Source organism: Pholcus phalangioides, unplaced genomic scaffold, assembly GCF_987345545.1.
Source record: "Pholcus phalangioides strain wild (caught in Gottingen) unplaced genomic scaffold, Ppha-v1.0 ptg000042l_1, whole genome shotgun sequence".
In the NCBI taxonomy this organism is placed as follows: domain Eukaryota; kingdom Metazoa; phylum Arthropoda; class Arachnida; order Araneae; family Pholcidae; genus Pholcus; species Pholcus phalangioides.
In genome coordinates this window covers 35623279-35648910 of record NW_028301628.1, presented here as the reverse complement: position 1 = coordinate 35648910, position 25632 = coordinate 35623279, and the positions used below count along the sequence as shown (strand labels likewise).

General features: G+C 37.7%; 1 protein-coding gene across 1 annotated transcript in view; it reads right to left on the bottom strand.

Moving 5' to 3' along the window:
- LOC149064944 (orexin receptor type 2-like) overlaps positions 1–25632 on the bottom strand; it is a 135807-nt gene that overhangs the window by 15011 nt on the left and 95164 nt on the right. The window contains exon 2 of the mRNA XM_089255167.1: positions 24386–24783. Within this exon, the coding sequence (XP_089111293.1) occupies positions 24386–24754 (369 nt within the window). The 5' untranslated portion in view covers positions 24755–24783. The remainder of the gene's footprint in view (positions 1–24385; positions 24784–25632) is intronic.

Sequence of the window (25632 nt, the reverse complement as noted above, 5' to 3'; positions counted from 1 at the left end):
TCATGCTGTTAAGCTGCAGCGGTGGGATCTCGTGTGAATCAATATGAAGATTATCAATCACTATAGTGAGAGCTGTGGCTGCTCCCCGCGATCGTGGCCCTACGGGGTCCGCGTCTCCCATGTTCGCGGTTGGGGACGACACCCCCCAACATCCTATGACTAGTCCAATAGTACACGTCTGAAGGAATAGCAGAATAGAGTTTATATTTAAACGTGATAATATACGATTAGTTAATTATTAATGAATTACGATTATTAATTAACAAGTGTCTTGAGCTGATAAGTTCGCGATGGTTAATTGATTCATTAATAACAGTCTTTTGCTGTACGGAACAAATCAATTAAATTTTGAATTGTAGTGGCTAATTATTAATTATAACTGCTAATTAATTAATAAATTAGTTATTTATTAAATTGCGATAATTATAACTACTGGGCACTTTGGTTGAAGTTAAATGTATAAATTTTAAACATCCGCTAATTTGTGTGGTCATTATGCCGCGGTGAACTTGAAAAATAAAGTTCCCTCCCACGGGAATCGAACCCAGGACCTCTTGCCTACTAATGGCAAGCGAACTGGCCATCATAACACAGAGAGACAATCTTTTTTGCTTTAATACACGGACAGTAGCGTGACTTGCTGAGTAAACACATTACTACTAAACCACACATGTACCTCGTCGATATTCCTCTGCGGACCTTGTAGCGAATTGGTACATGCCGAAATGTGCGTGTCCGTGTTGTGAACATAACGTGAAGCTAGTTTCTGTGTAATGATTGTTATATTGCTGCCATCTACCACATATTTTTCGAACTATGAGTTAATGTTTGACGATTTTACCGTTGTAGGCCTGTTGCTGTCTGCGGTTATTGGAGAAACTATAAACACTTAACATGTTAACGTTGTGAATCAATGCACCCCATAATCCAGATAGCCAGCCGATGTAGCTTCGGGAATGATGAAATCTCCTAATTGCCCAGGAGAATTAAGACGTAGGATGCTTATGGAACAGGAATGTGTTCCTAGAATGAGCTAAAACATCTGGGTGTCCGAACATTGGCTGACTTGGACACTTGGATCAGGACATGCGACGCAAACATGACATCGATTCGTCGTTGTACGGCCTACATGACTAGTGACATCCAACGAACGCGGACGGACCGCCACCAACAGAATTTGATTATCGAGTCTGGACGTGCCCCAAGGACGCTATAATACCAATTTAGATTTCGATTCTTAGATCATGATTTATCATAATTATTTCGTTGATTTATACTCCTGTAATTGGACTTGTTATTCTGTTATACAAATTTATATAGATATATATATACATATTTAATAAAATTCCGGATGCACCCATCTTTCGGGAACGCTTTGATATCTCCTTGAGATGGGAAGCGGGGTGTGTCCGGTCCTTCAATGTTCAATGTCTGCGGCGGGATTTTCTAATGGGGAGATCGGCTTGCATTCGCACCTCGAAGTTGGGAAGAGTAGAGACACTGCAACTCAACTTCAGCTAATGGTAGTGGCAACAGAGATGGATGATGAGTTTCACTCGGGCGAAGATACATTATATCAATTGCCTTTTCCCAAATTCCTCTCGGCATAATATCCAAATAAGATATTGATTTCCTCTTCTAGTTTATCCAATTATTGGAGGTAATATAATCAAGTTATTAGTGCAAAGTATCCACATTACAATCATAATCAAAACACAGTTCCATGTACAAAGTGCAAAGTATTCGAATTCAAGTGCACGTATATATATTCCCCGAACAAAAACTAGAAAAAAGCTAAAAACTGCAAAAAAACGTGATTTAAAACTGCAAGCGTTACTTTCGAAGATGAAATGGCTTTTTTTTTTCCACGGGGCAAATAAAACATGGTAGTAGTAGTAGCAGTATGCTGAAACATTATTTTAATGGGCTCTGCGTTCATTAAACAAACATTCCCCCCTTGTAGGGACTAATTGAATTTCCCAGCAAAAATTGTCGAGAGTTCATCGAGCAAACATTCTCTCTTGATGTTATTCTTAACACTCCTCATCATCGTACTTCGGTAATTTACATGTTGAGAAAGTATTTCTTTTGACGGGGGGGAAATGTATGTTTCTCCGTCGATGATGGTGTGAAGACTTACATGAAGAGAATTCTGTTCTTTAAATCTTTATTATTATTACTATTTTTAATGCGACTGATTATAAGGAATGCATTTCCCTGACATTCCGGCTTCTTTCGCCTACAAATATTCTAATTATTTGTTCCGAATTTTCTCATTCCCGCGACGTTTCGATGACGGGGGAGGGAAAATTTCCGTCGGGAAAAAAGGGGAAAAAAAGACTCCCATTTCCTTTTGCAGTCGCCGATAAAGAATTTCGATTATACGGAAAATCCCTATTAATCGCAAAATCGAATAGATCAAAAAACGTTGTTCGGGTAAAATTCTACTGATAAGATTGATTGAGAGAAATTTCTTGGGTCTGTGAAACTTTTATATACAGGGTGTCCTGTAAGTGCTAGGGGTTATCTGCGATAATCTCATGAACCGTCCGTCGTAGAGGTAATTTATAAAATGCTCAACAGGCGTTCAAAATTTACCGTGTAGCAGTTTTCAGAATGGAAGTACAGTGTTTTACGAAATTTGTAAACGGCCCCCTTGTGCTCTTACTTCCAACTAGAAAATTCTTGTCCTGTCTCCCCTGATGCCAACAGAAAACAAATTCCATGTTTCTGAGTGCAATATTCACTGAGATATTCGAATTCGAAAAAAATAAGGAAATTTGGGAAAGAACGCGGAAATACCGCTTTCATAATTCAACGCCGTTCTTTCCCAAATTTCCTCCGTTTTTCGAATTTGAATATGTCTATATATATATATCTGTGAATATTGCACTTAGAAAAATGGAATTTTTCCTGTTGGCATCAGGAGAGACAGGGCAACATCTTCCCAATTGGAAGTTAGAACACAAGGGGACCGTTAAAAAATTTAGATTTCCTTTTAGTTTGTGGCATACTCTTAAAACTGCTACAGGGTAATTTTTGAACGCCTGTTGAACATTTTATAAATTGGAATCATACCTCTATAACGGACAGTTGATGCGATAAAGGCCAAGCTAGCATTTACAGTAATTGTATGTAAATTTTTTCTTGAGAATTTATGATTTAATTATACAAGGCGCGTTCCATAAGGACTGAGAGTAAAATCATAAATCAAAAAATTTAGGTACAGCAGAAAATAATTTATATTTTTCTCAAAATAACTTCCTTTAGATCAGGGCCATTCAACCCATGGTCCCCGGCCAAATTTGGCCCTCCGAGCTTTTCGCTGGGGCTCTCCGCCCGACCATTTTTAGAAAATAGATACTTTACATACAGAAACGATCAAATTCCGAGGGAAAAAATCGTTGAAGGGAATCTGGAATCTGCACCGCTGTATTTTAGAACTGTCGGATAGTTTCCGGATTCAATAGTTATTCTGTGCATTTAATACATCAAAAGGGCGAACTCGGGGAGAAATAATTAAATAAATAAGAAGAAATAATTCAATAATTCAAATAATTCTCGAGTTATTGAGTTATGGAAAAAAATAATTCCATTATTGATGAAAATCTATAATTAATAAAAAATAATTATACAAAAATTGCTGAATTAAATATAATTGATATACTTTTCATAGGAACACTCAGAATTATTATGAGTAATTTCCAAATTGTTAAGAGTAATTTTCAGTATTTATAAATTTAGTATAATTAATATAGTAATTTTTTAATAGTTAAAAGTAATAATTGATAGAAAAAAATTAAGAATTTTCCAAATAAATAATTTCATAATTAATGGAAATTTAAAATCGATGTTTATTTAAAATTAAAGATAAAATATTTTCAGAATTATTGTGGGCAAACTTTATATTTAATAAAATAACTAATTAGAAAGAATTAATTAATTCATGAAAGGAAGTTATTTCGAAATCAATACAATTTTGAATTAAACTAAATAAATTTAGTTTATTAATTGTTCAATCTAATAACCGAGAACACCGCTGTATGATTCGTTGGCCCGCGAGCTACGTGGAAAGTTTAGTTTGGCCCACAATGTCTGAAAGGTTGAAGCATAGGCGGCAATAGACTTTGGCGTTTGGTGGGGAGGGCATTTTCATTATTGCTGGGGGAGGCACGATGGTGATGATGTCAATTCATATATAGACATATACGTTAGGATCAGTCGACTCCGCCTTTGACGCTGGGCGAGGGCATGCCCCCCCCGTATCTCCACCCATGGGTTGAAAATACTCCTGCCTTAGAAATGATATGCAATCGTCTCATCGTTCAATTTACTTTTCAAAACAAGTAGAGAAGGCTTTTTTCTGAAATTCCGGTCTTAGAGTGAGCCCTGCACAGCCTCGTAACGTCAGCATCTTCATTAAATTTTATGCCTTGGATCTTCACCTTCACATCGGAAACAGCCAGAAATCGCTTGGAGCTAGATCTGGACTAAGGAGGTTGTGACATGGTTTCAATATTGCATCCCAAAAATATATTATCACTGGATTTACTTACTAAAAAAATTTTAAAACAAATTTATATTTATTTGCATGAAAAAAAAAATCCAAAGCGATGTAATTTTTTTTAATACGACATTTCTAAAGCAATGTGGCCATTCATTAAAAATCGAAAATTTACGTGCTGTTGGAGTTGAAAAATTAGTCACCGAGTTTTTAGAATCGTGACTGATTTATGGTGCGGCACCGGACATGGGCAGGTTTGGACCTATAGGGTAGGTTAGGCAGTTTCGGGACAAATCCTGATAACAACCGGGACTTGACACAAATTTGATGATAAATACCGAGATATATTAAAAAGATATGTATTAGAGTGTCGATGGATGAAATACGAAGGCGATGGATGAAATTACCAATTGACACTAAAAGCCTTGGACTTGTATGTTCAAGTTCAGGATTCTCCTCAACATATTTCTCATAAAAGAGCGCTAAAATTAAGTGAAATTTTCGCAAACTGACAAAAACGGGAGACATGATTGACGTACAGCTGAAAAAAAGAAATGAAGGAAGATTTCCTTAACTTACGATCTTACTCTCTTATTGTGTTTCATATTTTTATACTTTGTTATTATTTTTATTGTGAGTACGAGAAACACTCAACGTTAGGACCTCGCCTTTTTCTTCTTTTACGAATACCATTAGGATTATTTGATTAAAAGTGAGGTTTCCCACTTTTTGTAGAATAGCCCAGTTGCAGTATATGAGAGCACATGATCGCATCGGGGTGATAAGTATTAGAACTATGAAAACAGATTAGAATACAATGATTACACGTTTAATGTGTAATATATATCAACGTATTTTTATCTATTTATTCTCTACAATTTTTAATTTTTTTCTGTTTGCATACTCGTTCACGTGGTGAAAAAAAATGTATTCTAGGTCAAAATTTTTACATGCTTTGGCCATGTCGGGTTGTTTTTCTGTGGTTCCCAATTTGGAGACGCGCATGCGAGCCGATCTTACCGTTAAATAGTCTTGCCTATAACGATAAATCTTCAATCACGATACTTCACTCATCGTTTGAAAAATAGGTAGCAGATGGCAGCACTGTGTCAAGCATTACACAGAAACAAGTTTGAGGTTAGGTTCAATGCACGCACATTCCAACATGTACTAATTCGTTAGAAGTTCCGCAGAGGAGTATGGATGAAGTGCATGTGTGGTTCAGTAGTAGCCCTACTAGATATGAACTCAGACTGTTGGGTATACAAGTACGCACTTCCGCTACAACTCATTCAGTAGTAAATTGCGCATGGTGATTGTGATCGATTTATGAATGAAAGAAAGTAAAGGCTTTCCAATGAAAAGAAATAATAAGTTAAACAAATTTAAACCACAAAAATAAACTTTAGTGCTGTAGTGGTGGGTTGGTAAGATATGGAGTTAGAGATGGGAAGAGTTCAGGGTATATGGGTTCAAATCCACCCACCTCCAAATAATTACACTTTTTGCCGCTGTGGTGGTCGAGTGGTTATAGTGCCGGACTCGTGATGCGAGGATCCGGGTTCGAACCCCACAGTGGTGGTCGGCTGAAGTTGGTTTTCTGTGGTTCCCAACTTCAAGGCGCAAATGCGAGCCGATCTCCCCGTTAAAAAGTCTCGCCACAGAGAGCAACAGTCCTACAACGGTGAATCATTCAACCATAACACTTCACTCATAGTTAGTAAAACTGGGGGCAGATGACAGCACTACACATAACAAGCATTACACAGAAAACAAAACTTTACGTCAGGTTGCACTACACGTACACGCACATTCCCGCATGTAACGATTCGTTGGGGGGTTCCGCGGGGGGGGGGGGGTGTGGTGTAGCAGTAGTAGGTAGGGGCTCGGGGATCCATGATGCAGCCACCTCGTTGGGCAATTTGCCTGTTGTGGCGTTGTATTTGTATTTGTATAAGGAAAACTGTTAATATGTAATAAAAATCATGTAACTTTCCGAGTAAAACGGAATTCTAAAGACTTTGAATATTTTAGAAACATTATAAGAAAGAAATGTGCGTTTTTGATTAATTATATGACACCAACAGAAAATGTGAAGAATAATGATATTCGCTCATGTTCAGCGAATACAACATGGCTATAAACTCAACCTATCAAATGAAAAAGTTCTACTTTTCAGTCATTTAAACTGCTCCAGAATTAAAAAAACCAAGCTTATATCGCACCAAATAACGATGAAAACAGTCAAAAAATGCATGAAAACTTTGTTTGCATGAAAACTAAAAGAAAAAAAATGAAATCGAGGAATGATAAAACCTATATAAAAAGAAATGCAAATAAAAACAAACACGGAATATTTTCATGACACTTTCAGGGCTAAATTATTCATTCCTCATCAGAATAATGTCATATATCCGGACAGACAACTGCATAAAATATGGATGAAATCCGTTGATTTCCATGTAAAATAAGAATATCGATACTATGTCTCATGACCGCATCATCCACCTTATTTATAACGCTGTGTTTTTGAAACTGCCGCGCAGAATTTATATTCTATTAGTTATCCATGGAAGCAAGCAAATTCTCATTCTTATACAGGGTGTCCTGTAAGTCGTGATGCGGCCTTTATCGCATCAACAATTTGGCGTAGCAGTATGGTTCCAATTTAAAAAATACACAAAATGTGTTCAGAAATCCCTCTCTACCAGTTTTGAGAGTGAAAATAAATTTTTGAAATGGTTCCCTTGTCCTCTAACTTCCAATTGAAAAGTTGCTGTCGTCCTGAGGGCAACAGAAACAAAATATTTCACGTTTCTAGGTGTGATATTGGCTAAGATATGTTAATTTAAAAAATTAATTAATTTAATTAGCATAAACACTTACGGACAACGTTTCTTTTCCTTATTCATGGTGTTTTATCCCGAATTTTCTCCGTTTTTGTTGCCCTGCAGAAACACGACAACAAATTTCTAATTGGGTTTTAGAGGACAGGGTGTCCATGCAAAAGTTAACTTTTTTCATTTGATAACACTTCAACTCCTTGCAACATGAAGGTCGTATCCGAGTTCTACGCGTTACTTCGAATGCAGCTCTATCCCTGCCTGCGAATAGCAGCTGATTGACGGATTCCACGAAAGGCCACGTTCCATCAACTTCAGGGAAAGCGCCCTCTCGCGGCTTGTCGCTTGCTTCCCGACCCCCAAATTGTGGTGGAAGTTGTTTGTTTTGGCGAGTTATGTCACCCCTTACAGTTCTGACCATCAGTTTAGTTACACCGTGTATGGCCAAGTTTGTCTTGAACAGATTCGATTGTACTTTCATTTTATCATCAATTTTACAGATAAATTTGCATTTTTTTACATTGTGTTTATGTTAATGATAAACTCTTAACATTCCCTGCGCTTGCACATGGTTTTCAAAAAAAAAGTTGCTAAATATTATCAGTTTCGTACATTTCTAAGTTTGACCCTTTAGTTGTAGATGGACACGACCCCCAGGTTGGGGAGATGGGGGTACGTTTTGGAGCCTTTTGTGAATAACGGGGAAGAAGAAGAAGAAAAAGTTCTCGTCAGAGGTGGGAACAGCAAAAACTTGTCTGAAGCAGAATTGGAATAGCCGGGAAAAAAATTTACTTTTTATCGAAAACTATGAAATATGCAACATATGCCTTGAAATTTTGAAAATGCTTTATCACGTAAAAATAGCGAAGTATACAAACAAAATAAAAAATACGCACACATAGAAATCCTAGCCGTATTCATCACGCATGCTAAACTCATTTGCAATTTTTTCCCATATTTATCATATTCATCAATTACACTAGGGTATTATGCATAATCAAAAACAAAAATAATTTTTTCCCATATTTATCATATTCATCAATTACACTAGGGTATTATGCATAATCAAAAACAAAGGCAATGGATTTCAAATATTTATCAAATTCGCCAACGACACTTGATCATTATGCATAATTGCCGGTAGAATGATAATGTTTGCAGTATTACTGAAATTCATCAACGACGCTTGGGTATTACGCATAATCTCCGTTAAAAGTGATAGTTTTTTTTTGGTATTTTTCAAATTCACCAAAGACGCTTGGTTATTATGTACATTCACCGGTAATAGTGATAAATCCATAAAACTTACAAAGGAGATTGGTATATAAATATGCATAATAACCAATTCATTGTATTCACCGTAACATATACATCAGAGAATCAGTAAATAAAACGAGATTGGTGAGCACATGTGGAAATCCTAACAGCACTAAAAACAACAATCCCAGACGCTGTCTAAACACTTCGAAAATAATCTTCATAAAGATAAACTCTCTGAGATGATATAAAACATGGTAGGGCTATAAAAAAAAGCTCCGTAAAAGATATCGAATGTAAGGGAAAACGAAAGATTTCCAATCCCTTCAGTGTTCTCTTGAAATCTGGAATTTCTAGATTATCGAAGATGGTAGAAAGTTATATTGTCTGTTTCTTTTCAGATCTTCGTCAAACCGTAAGGTATTGTTTGCTCGGGGAGTAAGAATAGGACGTGGATACTTTACGACACAAAACGAAACTCACGCGGGAACGATTCAGAAATGCATTTCGCTGCATTGACATAGAATAAACTCAGAATCCATAAACTCAGGTTATTTCACTCGAGAAACTATTTTTGAAATTATGACCCATTATTGGGATCATCTTGATTTCCAGAAGGCATTCGATTGGGTCTATCGTGGTTAACACTTGAAGCGGGGATCGGGGGGGGGGGGGAAACTTGATGAATCGGATAGAATCGCGCTTGAGGGATAGGTCACAGCGGGTTATGGTGAACGGGGTTTTCTCTGACTGGACAGATGTTAAAAGTGCAGTCCCTCAAGGAATACACCCATCCTTCGGGAACGCTTTGATATCTCTCTGAGATGGGAAGCGGGGTGTATCCGGTCTTCAAAGGTCAAAGTCCCTCAAGGAAGGGTCCTTGGCCCCATACTTTTTCTTTTAACTTTTTATCGATAAATTTGTTTAGGGTATCGATGTCATGATTGTTAGCGAATTCACGGATGACGTGAAGTTAATGGTGGGGTAGTTGGGAATCAAAGCGATAGGGAGTTGCTCCAGACCAACCTCGTTTTCCGTCACAGTGGAGGCGTTGTATTTTGTACGTATTGTGCATTTAGATCATTTGAATCTTCCACCTCAACATGCCAACTTCATCTTCTTACTTACCACACGTCTTCTCCTCACTTCTTTTGAAATCCCAAGCTGCGGTCTCCAGCCCTTATGTGCCACTGGGCACACGTGCAATATTTCTTCCTCGTCGTTGGGTTCAGCTATCAATTGTAGCCAAATGGCTTGTATGTTAGATCGACTTGATAGCTGTCATCATAGGGAGAACGACGCGAGTGATTTGATACTTGTGAGCACGGGGCAAGGGGGGTCACTACTATTAATTTTTGCTAATTTTTCCGACACAACTCTGCCTCTTTTGAAGTAACGGAAGTTGCTTTGCATCAGTCCGGGGATGTGAGCGGTTCTATCTATCTATCTATTCAGACCACCCTTAACAGGATTGCAGCGTGGGAAATTGAACGGAGCATGCATTTTAGCGTTGACAAGTGCGTGGTCGCTCATTTTGATTCGAACAACCCTCATTTCACTTACGAGTTGAATTGTGTTATTATTCCGGATGCAACTGAGATCACCGATCTGGGTATTCTTAATGAAGAGCAACTTAGGTTTTTTGAACGTTGTTCAGCAGTGGTAATTCAATCAAAGATTGAGTAGGATAAGAAGGTCTCTTTTTGAGTTCTCCGAAAGCCATTATTCCACTTTTCCGGGGCTTAGTTCGTCCTGGATTGGAGTATGCCAGTTAGGTTTCGGGGACCATATTTACAGAGGGGCATTGACTTGGTCTAGGGTTTTTCAGAGAAGAGCCACGCGTGCTCTTGATGGCACATGAGGCTTAGAAGAAAGACTTGGTATTTTGAAAATGTTTACATTGGAAGAGCACAGATTTGAGAAACCTCGACGTAGTACGCTGTTCAATTCACTTAGCGTTTCTATGAATCTTTTCGCTTCTATTGCATTGCATTCGCTGGTACAAGTCGTACCAAAAAAGAACCTTCATTTTTCTCGATTTTATCAGTGGACAGGGGCTCAGTATGGAAGCCGAGACGATTCTTACCATTTTTTAGTTTCTTCACACTATAAATCCACCATAGAAGGGTCCTGGGGGCCCTGCTGGGTTAGGTGGGTAGTCATTATTTTACCGCATATCAAGATTTCGACTGAGCAAAAAATTAAAAAATAAATTCCGCAGTTGGTTAGCACAGGAAAATCATGGTCTTGAGTACCACATTCACACAAAATTGAAATCGAGGACAAAGGGGAAATTGCTGCCAGAAACTGTTAAACTTTATTACTCTACCAATGAGTGCCGTTGATTTTTCGACAAAAATCAGTGCACGATACGATCGGCATCGAAAAGCTTTCTTGCATACGTACTCACATAGCTCAGGATTCGGCGGCTATTCAGGGCGTTTTAATTCATGATCATGCAATCTCTTCTCAAAGTTCTCCCGCGTATTGTACTTCAAATTTTGTCAGTGAACTGTCAAGTGAAAATGAAACCTTGAAAAACATTATAGTCAAACCTCTTTTGAAATTAACAAAACACGGGATTAGTCATTGTAAATAACACGCTTTTGTCCAAAAACCCCAAAAGAATATATAAAGTATATGGAAAAGGTTTCATATGCAGAAATAATTCAAAGAGACTGAATCGATACCGCGTTTCAAGAAGTTTCGGTATAAAGAAAAACTTAATTTACGTTGGTTTTTATCCTACATTTGGTTAGCAGTTTACGTCGTTCTAGATTTTTTGAAATTCCTATCGCTCTAGTGTTAAAAATGTAGGTGCTGCCATCTAACATTTTAATCTTTCCATTTTATACCACTCTTAATTCGTGGCAAATTGCACAATTTTTGTACAGGCTGTCCCATAAATTTAAACGAATATTAAAATATTATTTAAAAAAACCAACATACTTTAAGTAATTAGACTTACTCTTGTTAAAGAGTCGAACTTTTTTTGACACATAAAAAAAATAAATATCTATTTACACTTCTCACCGACAGGTGGTGCCATTGTGCCCGAGTGGCATAGTGGTAAGATGCGCGTCTACCATCGTGAAGGTTGTTGTCAGGGTCCCGGGTTCGAACCCAAGGGAGGATATAGATAAGATATTTTCCCTAACGAACTCGAGGGGACCACAGATAGACAGCGCCTTCACTTCCAACCCATCTCACTAATGGCAGTAAATTGCAATATAGCGATATGGCCAGAGTTGGTGTTTGGTGAAGTAGGTGGTGCCATTTTAGCAATAAACATGCCAAGTCCATTTGATATTGTGCTGCTAATGTATTTTTATGTTTTTCTAGTTTTTTCAATTTTTGTATTTTCTCATGTTTGCTTTTTTGACTTCCAAATCTTGTTTTTCGCAAAAAATGTCGGGGGAACTGATGGTAAATTCATGCCTATTCTTGGCGTGCCATCATTAGAAACATTTTTGCTGTTTGGAACAGTGTGTGAGGTTCCCAATGGGTTCCCCATTGAGAGCGACCTCCTCATTGCTCCATTAATTTTCGTATTGCTTATCTTTTCATTTTTCTTCTAATTTTATAATTTCTAGTTATGTGTTTACAGCTGCCTTTGGCGCTATACTCTGGTTTTGAAATGTTTTAATTTGGCATTTTTGAATTTATTTGGTTTTTAATTCAGTATCTCTTTGAGAATGTATGTTTTTTACGCACGCACGCACACACACGCACGCAGAGCTTTTTGATTACCAAAGCTTGTTTTTCGCAAAATTGTCGATGGAAACTAATGGTAAATATATATATATAAATTTACCATTAGTTTCCCCCGACATTTTTGCGAAAAACAAGCTTTTGGAAATCAAAAAGCAAACATGAGAAAATACAAAAATTGAAAAAACTAGAGAAAAACATAAAAATACATTAGTAGCACAATATTAAATATATATATATATATATTAATGCATATTAAATTTAAATTTTGAATTTCTTTTGTTTCACCGAGCGTTTGCGTCCTTTGAATAAGATAATGAATCCCTTTTATGTCGATCATTTAACGTGTCGAATTTCTCGTATCCAAATTGACTCAAATTTCAAAGATGTCTCGAATCCGGAAACAACTTCTCGAGAAGTCAAATTTTCGGTGGAAAATCGTAGCTCCAGTTTCCTCTATGGAGTCATTAAAAGTTGAAGAATAAACGGAAAATAAAAATAGAGAACTCATCGTGGGGGGAATCTCCTTTGATGGCAATGGTGATTCGTGTTCCAGTTTCTGGTACTTGCCGCCATAACTATCTAATTAAAGTTAATTACTGGAGCATTTTCTTGGGAAAGGAGAAAGATTTATTGCCCTTCCGTGCTGTAATTGAAGTTCTTGCATTCCTCGAAAGATGCCTTATTTGAAAAGTTCAGCACAAAGTTTCGGAGAATGCTACTTCATAAAATTTTCTTGACTTTTGCTTCGAAGCAATTTATAATTCACATCAAAAATTTATATCATCGCGGTGAATTAAGAATGTTTTTCTTTATGTTTCTGCAATAAAGATAAATGAATATTACCCAAAATTACTCGAAAATCTAAGAACGCCATCTTGTTCGTTTTTTTTTCTGAAAACTAGCTCTTTAATGGAACCAGCTTTTTAATGGAAGGGCATTGGGAAATTTGACTGCAAATACGGAAAAAAATTTCCATAATTCAATGCTGCATGTTTATACAGGTATCTGGAATTTTCGCGAGGGTTTCTAATGTATTCACACAAGTCTGAAACACAATTGCGGAGTGCGGTGTTGCTTATTGAATACAGACTTTTTATTAAGTTCTACGACAGACTGACCAAATAGGTCGTAAAGAACTGCACAGTGTACATGGTCTTTCTAATTTACTTTTGTTTTTTTCGTGTGTTAGATGTGCTTGCGTGTATGTTGTTTTTGCAACAAAAACATATTAAGGAAGCACAGGGTTTTATTAAGAGAAAATCAGAGAATTTCCTTCCACCAAAAAAGTGACCCATGGAGGATGAAGCCGGAATAAATTTGCGCTTTTCTGGAGGGAGAATCTAAAATCAACACCACCACTCGCCAACTCACCAACGTTCCAAGTTACGAAATCAAAAGAATTACCACAGATGGAAATTGGTGACCTATGACAAAACTTTTCTAACGAGGCCAATCTTCCTCTTTTCTGATCTGAATTCGAGAATCAGAGCCAAATTGGCGTGATTCCAGGTTACGAATGATTCGACTTACGAGCGATTCTGGGGAACGGATCGTGCTCGTGACGCGGAGAGCGATGGTATAATAAAATATTCTAGATCAGAAGAAAGTTGTCCTAGAGAGAGAGGTCTTGACCCATCTACGTTCTACTTTGACCCATTTTTTGACATTTTAAAATTCACTTTTAAGGAGGCACAGGGTTTTATTAAGAGAAAATCAGATGACCTGGTTTGAAAGAAAATACATTTTCAAGTTTGTTTTTAATGGTGCTTTGAGTTGTTTTAAAGTTGCATAGTGTTTTACACAATCGACTGCGGGCTTCAAAATGGGATAGCAAGAAAACGGTGACAGATATTAAAGTCATTCTCGTGGAATATAAATGTTCGAAGTCATGAATTTCCATGTTTTTAAATTTTTAAATAACGTGATCTTCACGTATTCCCAAGGGATCAAAATCATCCCGTCCACAGGAATATGTTGATATCAGGTTATAGTAGACATCCAAAAGAAGTTTCACGTTTTTAAGTGCAATATTCTCAGAGATATGTGAATTCTAAAATCGAATTTTTTCTGAGAATTCTAAAAAAACGAATGGAATTCTCAGTTTCATTCTCAAAAAGGTCTCTTCGCGTTCTCCTAAAGCGATCCTTCCATTTCTCCGGTTTATCCTGGATTGGGGTATATCGTCAGAGTTTGGAAATCATATTTACAGAAGGACATTGACTTGGTCGAAAGGGGTGCAGAGAAGAGCCACGCGTGCTCTTGCTGGGGCCCGGGGCTTTAGCAATGAAGAGAGACTTGACTTTTTGAGAATGTTTACATTGGAAGAGCGCAGATGTCGGGTGATATGATTGAAGTGTTTGAAATTTTCAGCGGGATGGATGGGATGGACCAAGAATTATTAATACGCCGTCAATCGACTGCTGTGACGAGGTGGGGGGCGGCACTGGTATCGATTGGTAAGGGACAATTACAGGTTGTGATTTCGCACAGTGTGCCAGTTTGGCAATCTAGGAAGGGGGGGGGGGAAAATTAAATTTTCCAATTATCTGAAAAGGGAAAAACATTATATTTCTCGATAGCAAAATGTCCCTTTCTGTTTCCTCTTTAAGCAATCACAGTTTTGTTCGAGAATGTCTAAACATGCCCGTTCTCAAACGTATACACCTCACAGGGCTTCGTCACCCATTTCATTCCGTCAACTTTGCTTAGTCAGTGTATATCACGCATTTTCTTTTCCGCTGAGTTTGTTCAATGGTAATAATTTGCATCGTTTTCTGATATTTTTAATTCAAAAAGTTTCCAAAATTGCCTGTAATTAATTAACCCGAGGACGCTACTTTGTAAAGTGTAAGGGATTTTTATCACATATATTATTATTTTTTTCTATAATTTCCTATAAGGTTTTTTTAACTTAGGTAAAAAAGGTTTAAGGTTTAAGGTACATTATTATGCATTATTGAGCGCTCTCACCATAAGTTATAACTAACATGTTTGACTAATTAAAACTTCAAAAACCTGCGACTAAAACAATTCAACTTTTTTCCTTCTAATGGATCGACAAATTATTCGTACGTCATTCTTCGGCATATGCGTAGGAAACGAGAACATTACAAGACTTGAAGCCATTTTAAATTTAATTTTGGGAGAAATTGGCAATATAGATATTTGTAAGGCATCGATGGAAAATTTTGAAGTATATGTTCCAAATACTTTTGCGGGGCCGTTCAAGTATTACGTAAGCAAATTTTTATCCGTTTTTGACCCCCCACCCCCTTGTCAGAAAAAGTCAGCAAAACTCTGACCCCCCTCTCCCCCCGCCCCCGTCAGCAAAATTTCGTCATCAGCTCTGACCCTCTGAATCCTAATATTGGATCATATTGGTGGATAAATATTGATGGATGGCATATTGGTTGGATCAGAGACGTACACGGGGGGGGGGGGGGCCTCGTGCCCCCCTCTTCCCCCACCATAAAAAAATATTTTTTTTTATTGAAATTTGGGAAAAATATACCTTTATATGTTATTATAATCAATTTCTGTTAATTTCAATGTTATTTGAAGGCTATGAACTCAAAACTTATCTTTAATTAATTCATTGCGACCCACCCTCTAAGCCATGCAATGATAAATCGCATAAAGGCACTTGGCCCGCGGACCAAATATGGCCCTGGGGGTTATCTGATGCGGCCTGCCCTCCTCAAACTTAATTTTGTAAAAATTGACTAAGCGGCACATTTACAGATCGCTTGTGTCCCGTGGTACAATTCCAGAACGTTTAAGCGACCCGTGGCACATTTAGAGATCCCTTGAGTGACATGTGACGTAGTTTTAGAGCACTTAAGTGGCCCCCAGTGTGGTTCTACTTCACTCAAGTTACCCGCGGCACATTCTCAGATTATTTAAGTGATCTGCCGCATATAATTCCGAATCACTTGAATGATGCGTTGCACAGTTCTGGAGCACTTAAGCTGCCCGGACACATTTCCAGATCACTTGGATCCGCGAAAAATGTAGAGATCACTAAAGTGGCTATGTGTAGGGCACTTATTAATGGGGGGGGGGGAGGGGGACTGTTACTTCAAGTGCCCACAAACAATCGAAAGGTTTTTCTGGTTTTTGGCCCACCGAGTAGGATGCCATATTAAGAATATTACATATTTTCATAAAGTATGGTTGATGACGTAAGTATTTTCCAAACCCACCTCCCCCGTTGCCATTAAAAGTCAGCAAATCGGAACCCCTCCCCCCCATCGATGATGATGTAATGCTCGAACGTCCCCTGTCTGGCAATTGGAAAACGGTAGTAAAAAGTGGCAAGAGATACAAACGACAATTTCTTAATGATTATTCATTATATATAGCTTAATGTATGCGCTCAAGAATGATACGGAAGACAACAGTGTCACTCTAACAGTTACGGTTACAGTGAGAAAATTTCGAAAATATCAAATGGCAACACCAAGTTTTTTGTATTGGAATGCGATCTCCATACTGAAAAACACTAAATAGCGTTGGAATGGCACCTGTAGCACGAAAATCCCCGGAGCTAGGCAAGGAAAAAGGGCTTTGCCGTGCACCAGAGCATTAATGTTCGTTTCATTCGTCACACCGATCTTCGGCCTGATTAGTTCTCCACAAGGTCATGTGGAAAATTTGTGAAACCCAATAAAATGCTTTATTTTATGCTGCTTCTCTGTCCTTATTGGTTGTCCTCACTTTTAGCCTATCTACCGCAGGTGATTTTCATGCTACAGTTGCCGTTCGAACGCTATTTAGGGTTTTTCACAATGGACATCACATTCCAATACAAAAAACTTGGTGTTGCCATTTGATATTTTCGAAATTTTCTCACTGTAACCGTAACTATTAGAGTGACACTGTTGTTTTCCGTATCATTCTTGAGCGCATACATCAAAATACCTTATGCCAAAATTTCATTCAGTTTCTGTGTATGGTATGATAGTTAGGGGCCCATATGTCGGGATAGTTTTTTTATAATCACCCTGTATATATATATCATTTTTAGTGTATTTTCAAAAGTCCCTGCCGCCCCCCCCCCTAAATGACGGGCCTGCACTACCCTTTAAAATTTGAAAAAAGTTGTAGGCTGTCTACTTAGGACTAAATGAATACGCAGGTATAAATTTGTAAAGATTTCACTTACCGTTTTGATTCTGCGAGTGTTTCATAAGCGGGAACAATGCGCTACCAGAGCTCTGAAAAGTGCGTGTAAGCGAGCATCGCAGTGAAGCGCGTAAATGAGCGGAAGCTTTTGGGTATGAGTGAAAAAACCACTGTATTATACCTGTCTAGCAGATTTAGCATGACCCAAGTTGCACTACGGGGAGTAAACTACACCCTGCCCCCCCCCCCAAAATTTTTGCTTATATTATTTTTTATGAATTATATTTACAAAAAAGAGAAAGTAAGTATGTACTATGTGTGTATATATATACACAAAAAAATATATATATCTACACAATTCTATAAAATGTACGGTAGCGAAACTCAACAGCGAGAACAAAATAATTCGTGCAGCTCTAAGTAAAGATATTTGTATGAGCACATAATATTTGCTCCCAGTGTGTATTGTATTTATAGTAATGTTTATGTGTATTCCCAATTATGTAAAAAGGGAAACTTATGCAATGTAAATAATATATGTGAGTAATTCAAATGTGAATGCCCAGCACTGTAGACGGAGGCTTTGTTTGTTTATTCCCGTCACAGTGGAGGCTCTGTGTTTTCGCGCGTGTGTGTGTATATATTGCATATTCTGTAAATAGAAAGGGAAGCAAAACTGCTCAGCACTGTGGATGGATGCTTTGTTTCCTCGTTTTCCGTCACAGTGGGGGCGCTGTATATATATATTTTGTATGTATTGTGTATTTAGACCATTCGAATCTTCCACCTTAACATGCCAACTTCCTCTTCTTACTTGCCACACGTGTTTTCTCCTCACTTTTTTTGAAATCCCAAGTTGCGGTGTCCAGCCCTTATGTGCCACTGGGCACACGTGCAATATTTCTCCCTGGTCACTGGGTTCAGCTATCAGTTTTACCCAAATGGCTTGTGAGTTACATAGACTTGGCTTGTGAGTTACATAGACATGTTAGCTGTCTTCATAGGGAGAACGACGCGAGTGATTTGATACTTGCGAGCACGAGGCAGGGGGGCCACTGCTATTAATTTTTGCTAATTTTTCCGACACAACCCTGCCTCTTTTGGGGTAACGGAAGTAAGTTGCTTTGCATCAGTCCGGGGTTGTGAGCGGTTCTATCTATCTAAGTAAAGATGGCTCGAGCTACTGATAAAATCATCGCTGCCCGAAACCTCCCCACAAAATTCCAGAGGATCACATTTTCTACAAACGAAATATATATAATAAGAGCTGGTGGTGCAGTGTTCCTGTTGATGGAACACCTTATTTTATCCAACGCTTCTTCGTATGTTTACTCTATAAAAATTACCAATAATATAGAATAAATAGTTTACAGGGTACAAGCCAACGGTTATAACATAGAATTTTTTTTCAAGCAACCTTTTTCGTATCACAAAAAAATATACAAAATTTCTTGTAAATAATAAGCATTTTAAATAACGCGCCACAGCTGAAGTTCATGGATTGCCTTGTGTGGTGGTGTCATCTGTGATTGAAAAGGAAAGTTCAAAGTAAATGGTAAACCCATTTTTATCCATTTATAATTGAATTAAACGGTTTAAGAAGCTACTCAAGTGTTGGGTGTTCCATGCAGTGGAACACTGAACAACAAAGGGTTAAAAGACATAGAAAATCTAATAAGCCCACCAACTGAATTCCTAGAGGGAAGTCGCGAAAAGTTAAACCTTTCCTGAACTCCACGAGCACAGAATTACGCGTAGCTAATCTAAGTAACACTGCGAAGAGTATGTAAAAGTGTTTCGTCGCCTATAATGAAATAATTAAATGCCTCTCCAAACAGAGGAACTATGATGAAGAATGCCTCAGATCAATTCTTTAAAATTCATCTCCATTATGAGCAGATCAAGAGCTTGCTTTGGTGATGGATATCAATCTTTCAACGCATGAGTGTATAGGGCTCGTGATAGACATGATACTAAGTAGCACGAAAACATGCCGCTTTCGAGAATACGCAACCAATTGGTAGCATTCGAATGAATGTTGCGTACCAATAATCTCATTGGTTGCATATTCTCGAAAGTGGCACGCTTTCGTGCTATTTGGGAGCATTTGTATCATAGGTCTAAACTCTTACGACAACAAGCGAAATACTAAGCGTACTTCAGGATTGAGGAATCTAAATTGTTGTGCTATCCACCTCGTGTCAAAGTAACAGAGATATCAACAGAAATTCCACTCATCATCCAGATGAATCCCAATCAAACCCAGATTCATCGAACAGTGATTCAGAGAAAACTTTTCCCCATAGTTATATATTAGCATTTTTTTTACTATTAGTTTATTTGTTTGCATGTATTTTTTCTTTTACAATGATTTGTAATTTTCGGCACGAGAACATGAACACTCGATGTAATTTGTATTGCATGTTTATCTTCATGTAGTATAGTAATGGTTGAATTTTAATGAGGCAATCCACATTTCATAAAAAAAATATAGCATTTTATAATGTTTATTGCAATTTCACTGTAATTTATGGGATAAACGAAATTTACTGAACATATATATGTATTCATGAATGACACAAGATACAAATACAACGCCACAACAGGCAAATTGCCCAACGAGGTGGCTGACTTAAGAACATCATGGATCCCCGAGCCATTTTTGGAGGCCCTACCTACCACTGCTACACCACACATGCACCCCCCCCCCCGCGGAACCCCCAACGAATCGGTACATGCGGGAATGTGCGTGTACGTGTAGTGAAACCTAACGTGAAGTTTTTTTGCTTCTCTGTATTGCTTGTTATGTGTAGTGCTGTCATCTGCCACCAGTTTTTCTAACTATGAGTGAAGTGTTATGATTGAACGATTTATCGTTGTAGGACTGTTGCTCTCTGTGGCGAGACTTTTTAACGGACAGATCGGCTCGCATTTGCGCCTTGAATTTGGGAACCACAGAAAACCAACTTCAGCCGACCACCACTGTGGGGTTCAAACCCGGATCCTCGCATCGCGAGTCCGTGACTATAACCACTCGACCACCACAGCGGCAAAGAGGTAGGACACAAAAAGCTAATCTCGACCCATTTAAAACAGAAAAAATATTTTTGTACGTTTTGTCTCACCTTGATGGCCAAAATAACACACTGTGTGTCGTAGGAAGATTTTCTCTTATAGTACTGCTAATAAATGGAATAGCTTACCCCTGGGGGTCACGAATTTTATCAGGATTGACACTTTTAGAAGGAATACGATAAACTTATTTATAAATCGAGAATCTATCCATTCTTAGATGAGACAACAATAATTGTTCATGGGCAGAAGTATATATTTTTTCATAATTATTGGTTTTTTATTGCTCTTATTGGGCTGCTGTATTTTTGATATAGTTTAGATGCATATTCTCGACATCCATATTTTGCATGGACCCTTTTTCAGCCATCTCGTTGGGCATTTTGTCTGTTGTGACCTTTCTTTTTGTCTCTTCCACACATGGTATTTGCCCCCAAAATGCAAGGATCAAAAAGGCACGTGTACCTATGAATCATTTTGCTGGTGATTATAGAAGCCTCATGGACATCTCACGAGTAAATATCGAATGGTTAGGAGTTGCTCAGAGGCATTAATGCCGAAACGAGCTCAAAATATAAAATGTCTTTATTTGAAAATACCATGATAAATATCAAAATACCATGTTGCTTGACAGCAACACAGCCAAATAAAAGGGTTAACACACAACTATTCATCATCGATTTTTCTTTCCCCTCGAAATAACATTGTTGTTGTATTCTCCCCACGCCCTAATTAATTCACCACATTTAGGAAAGTCAATGTCGAAGAAGAAACAACCTCATTTTGGCGGGGTAGAAGTGAATGTTCTATCGCCAGTTGTACTAAGCGTCTTCTTTCTCTTCTAAGAAACACCTCTTGACCAGCTAATAGTAGGTATGGGAACCGCTAAATTCATGCAACGCTCATGAAATTAAAATAGCAGCGTGGGCACAAAAGAAAAAATATATGTTTTTAACCCTTCAATGATCACTTTTTATTTCGGGCTGAAAAATTCTTCATAGTTAATGGCACGTATTGAAAGCCGGAAAAACCATTCAAAGAAATGGTAAATTTGAAATGTGCTGCTTATACAGGGCGCTAAAGAAGACGTGCAAAGCCTCAAAAATAATCACCCCTAAAATAAATGTATTGAAGTAATAAAGTTACACCTAGATTCAATGATACTGTATGGACGGGATTTCAAACTATATAAAACTTGAAGAATGCAACCAGTAAGCACAGTGTCGTAACTAGACAGGTATAAGAGGTGCACCCGCACAGGGCCCACTTGGAAGGGGGGGGGGCGAGGCCCAGAATGAGCCTAAATGGGCCATTATGTTCCAGGAGAGACCTAAATGCAAATTCTTGTAGGAATGGCTGGTCACTGCGTTGAATAAGCATATTGGTTACTTTCAAGCGGATTTAACCAATAGGCTTATTAGTTGTTGTTTTTTAAGTTTTGTAAAAGATCTCTTGTCAAACTTTTATATTGTGATCTTGACTTAAAGCTTTGAAAACCCACTTATTGAGAAAATTAGAATATTATCCGTAAAATCCGAAAAAAGTCATTCATCGAAAGAACATCTTATTCCAGAGTCGAATAAGCCATTCAGAAAATTCGAAAAATATTTCGATGAATTACACCTCGAAGAGTTTCTACCGATCTGTTCTTAGCCATACCTATTATTACACTAAAGTTCGTACCGTGAGAGACAGAGAGAGAGAGAGAGAAGAGAGATCTCTCTCTCTCTCTACTATCTCCATCAGTAGAGAAGTGATTGCAGGGATTCGATCAGGATTAACGTTGATTAATCATTGATCTCGGTTATTTAATGAATCGGAATGTACAAGGCTTTACTCCGTATACATCAATCTGGAATAATGGATTTCTAATCCCTCAGTATTAGTTTTATCTGATATCAAAATTTAACGCTCGAGAGGGTCCTATCTCTAGGAACCGTGATTTCTGTTTGAACGAGAGGAAACAAAAGGCATTTCAATTAATAATTATAGACAATATCTGTATACAAAAGGGAAAAGCAAACTATGCTGAGGTATCATCAAAGTACACAGTCACCGAACGGTGATTTGGTTTAATTACAGCATTTCAGATTAATCGATTAATCGCGTAGGTTAATCGCAGTTAAAAATTTTTAGTTGAGTTAATCGACTAAACAGTCCGATTGAAGGTAACAGATATTTTCTCGATATTATATGCTGAGGTTAACTCGGAAATAAAAGTCATTTGTCTCCGCCGAGACTCGAACAAAGACACTGCATACTACCATCTACGCCACTGGAGACACGAGTCTGTCGTCTCTCTCTCCAAACCGTCCCACTTTGGGGCAGTTTCCTGAAGTTAAGGGCTACTAATGTCCACTTCAGCGCCTCACGCCACAATATTTAAAATAAGGAAGGCAGAGTCGTGTCTCCAGTGGTGTATACGGTCGCAGGCTTGACCTGTATTCAAGAGGTCCTGTGTTCGAATCCCGACGGAAACAAGATGACTTTTCTTCCCGAGTTCGCTTCAGAATAATAGCCAGGAAATATCCGTTTTCTTGATATCTTGGACTGAGGAAAAGCCGTCTATCTCTCTCTAACCCGATCAATATTCGCGTAAAAACTTTGCAGTTTGATTTGTTTAATGAAACCGATTAGTGTTGTCTTAAATTATGAACTTATATATAAAATTTTGGATAAGTGACTATATTTAAAAATATTTTAATAAATATTTTCATCAAATTACACGTCGATTCAATAAAAACTAGAGATGATTTCAGTCTATAATTGAGTTTGATTTATAACTTTTAGAAGGCAAAAATTTATTGTATCCATATGAACAGTAATTTTTCGTATTTCGGAAGCATCAGCTAGTTTCCTTCCAAGCACCATTCGGGAGGAGTTTTTATGAAAACAAGCAACAAAACAGTATCGACCGTATTCACCAACGTAGTTTAAAATACAATCGCAGATTAAAGGATTAGCGATTGACACGGATTGGTTAAAATCCTCAATTTACACCAATCCGTTTCGATCTTGTATCACGCTTGCCTGCGATTGCAGCTTAAACTGTGTTGGTGAATACGGCCGTATATGATCGAAAGTACTTTCTAAATAAGTGACTAACCTAAAATAACTACTACTACTACTAAACCAGACATGCACTTCTAACGAATTGGTACATGTTGGAATGGGCGTGTACATGTTGGAATGAGCGTGTACGTGTTGTGAAACCTGCCGTGAAGTTTGCTTTCTGTGTAATGCTTGTTATGTGTAGTGCTGCCGTCTGCCACCAGTTTTTCTAACTATGAGTGAATGATTTATTGTTGTAGGCTGTTGCTTTCTTTTTAATGGGGAGATCGAATCATTTGCGCCTCGAAGTTGAACCTAAAATAACTGATTTTCAAGATCCGAGTAGGGAAATTCCAAACATTTTACATAAATGTTTTTTTTTGGCTTCAAACAGGCAGTTTATTCATATCTGCCGAATAGGTAGGCTACGTGAAATGAATGAAATAAATGTTTATATCAGGAGTTAATGTTATGGTTACGATAAATATTCGATTGAAATTCGATTAATCGGTTAAAACTTTTTTCTTAACCAGTTAAAATTTTTCATCGATTCCCAGCACTAGGTTTATTAAGTACAGAGATTTGCTGTGCATTCTTCAACAATGAGAAAAAATGTAAACTGGCAAATAATATAAATGCAATTTTTAACTATTCAAATCTATTTAAATCATAAATACAGTGTTGTTCCCTGAAGAACAACATCCCATATTTTCTTAAATATTGGCAATAATTTTTTCTTATGTAATAGCATTCAGGCAAAATTTTTCGCCTCTGGATATTTCATTGCTTGCCGATGAAAGAGCTAATTAAGAGCACTTACCTGCAAGTATAGAACGAGCTTGCAGAAGATTCTACCCAAAAACCAAGTTTCGGTGACATCCCACAAAACAGTCGGAGGCAGGCAAACGAGGATGACGAGGAAATCGGCCACAGCGAGGTTGACGATGAAGTAATTGGTGACAGTTCGCATGCTGTGGTTGCGGTACACGGAAACACACACGAGGGCGTTCCCGACCAATCCGACGACAAACACTGTTATATGGAACGATATAAGCACCCATTCCGAAGGAGTTGGAAAAATGTACTCCTCGATCATCGCCAGATAATCCTCATCGGACACACAATACTCGTTGGAGCACTCATTAGAAGAGACGTTCCACTCCGACGTTATGTTGATTGATGTCAACATTTTCTCGAGTCTCGATCACGTTGTATTATCTAAATACGAAACAGAAAGAGATTAAATTAACGACAAGCTTCTTTGTATCAATCATAATTTATTTAACGAAAACATCCGCACAAAAAAGAAAGCCCTTAAAACAATCTTATTTCATGCGCCATCTATTTACCCATCAATGGCAGTGAATATTTCAAAGTGCCGTCTGAGCTTCTTTAATGTTTGCATTCCGCGATTTTCGTTTGATCTTCTAAAATCTAAAATAAAGATCTCAAGATAATAACGGGATGTGGAACTCGGAAAAATATTCAAGAGAGAGTAAAAAATACTGAAGAAACTTTTTTTCTGATAATATTATCAACACCTCAAGAGAATAAAGGGCTTAAAACTCAAGAGACTAAATGGATTCGATCTCAAAACGATAAAGGGGTTTTTTTTCAATCTCAAGAGAATGAAGGGGAGATGGGGGATTAATTTCAAGAGAGTTAAAAAGAATAAACCTTAAAATAATGAAGAGGACTAAATCATAAGAGAGTAAAACGGTCTGAATCTAAAAATAAACATAGAGCTTTAAAATGGAAAGAACACACAAGTCCGAAATCTATTGAGGAAATAAAGGGTTTTAATCTTAAGAGAGGACTAAAAACATCGAGCCAATTAAGGAAACTGGGGGAAAAAAAGCCAAGAAAATGATAGGACTCAATTTCAGCAGAATAAGAGAACTTGAATAAAAGGGTTTAAATCTCAAGGGAATAAAGACGACTAAATCTCGGGAGAGGTGAATGGTTCAAATCTCACCATAATCTCCAGGAAATATGCTGTATTTAAAAATAAGAAAAGATTCAGTATAATCTCGAGGGAATAAAGGGTGCTTTATTTCTGAAGAGAAT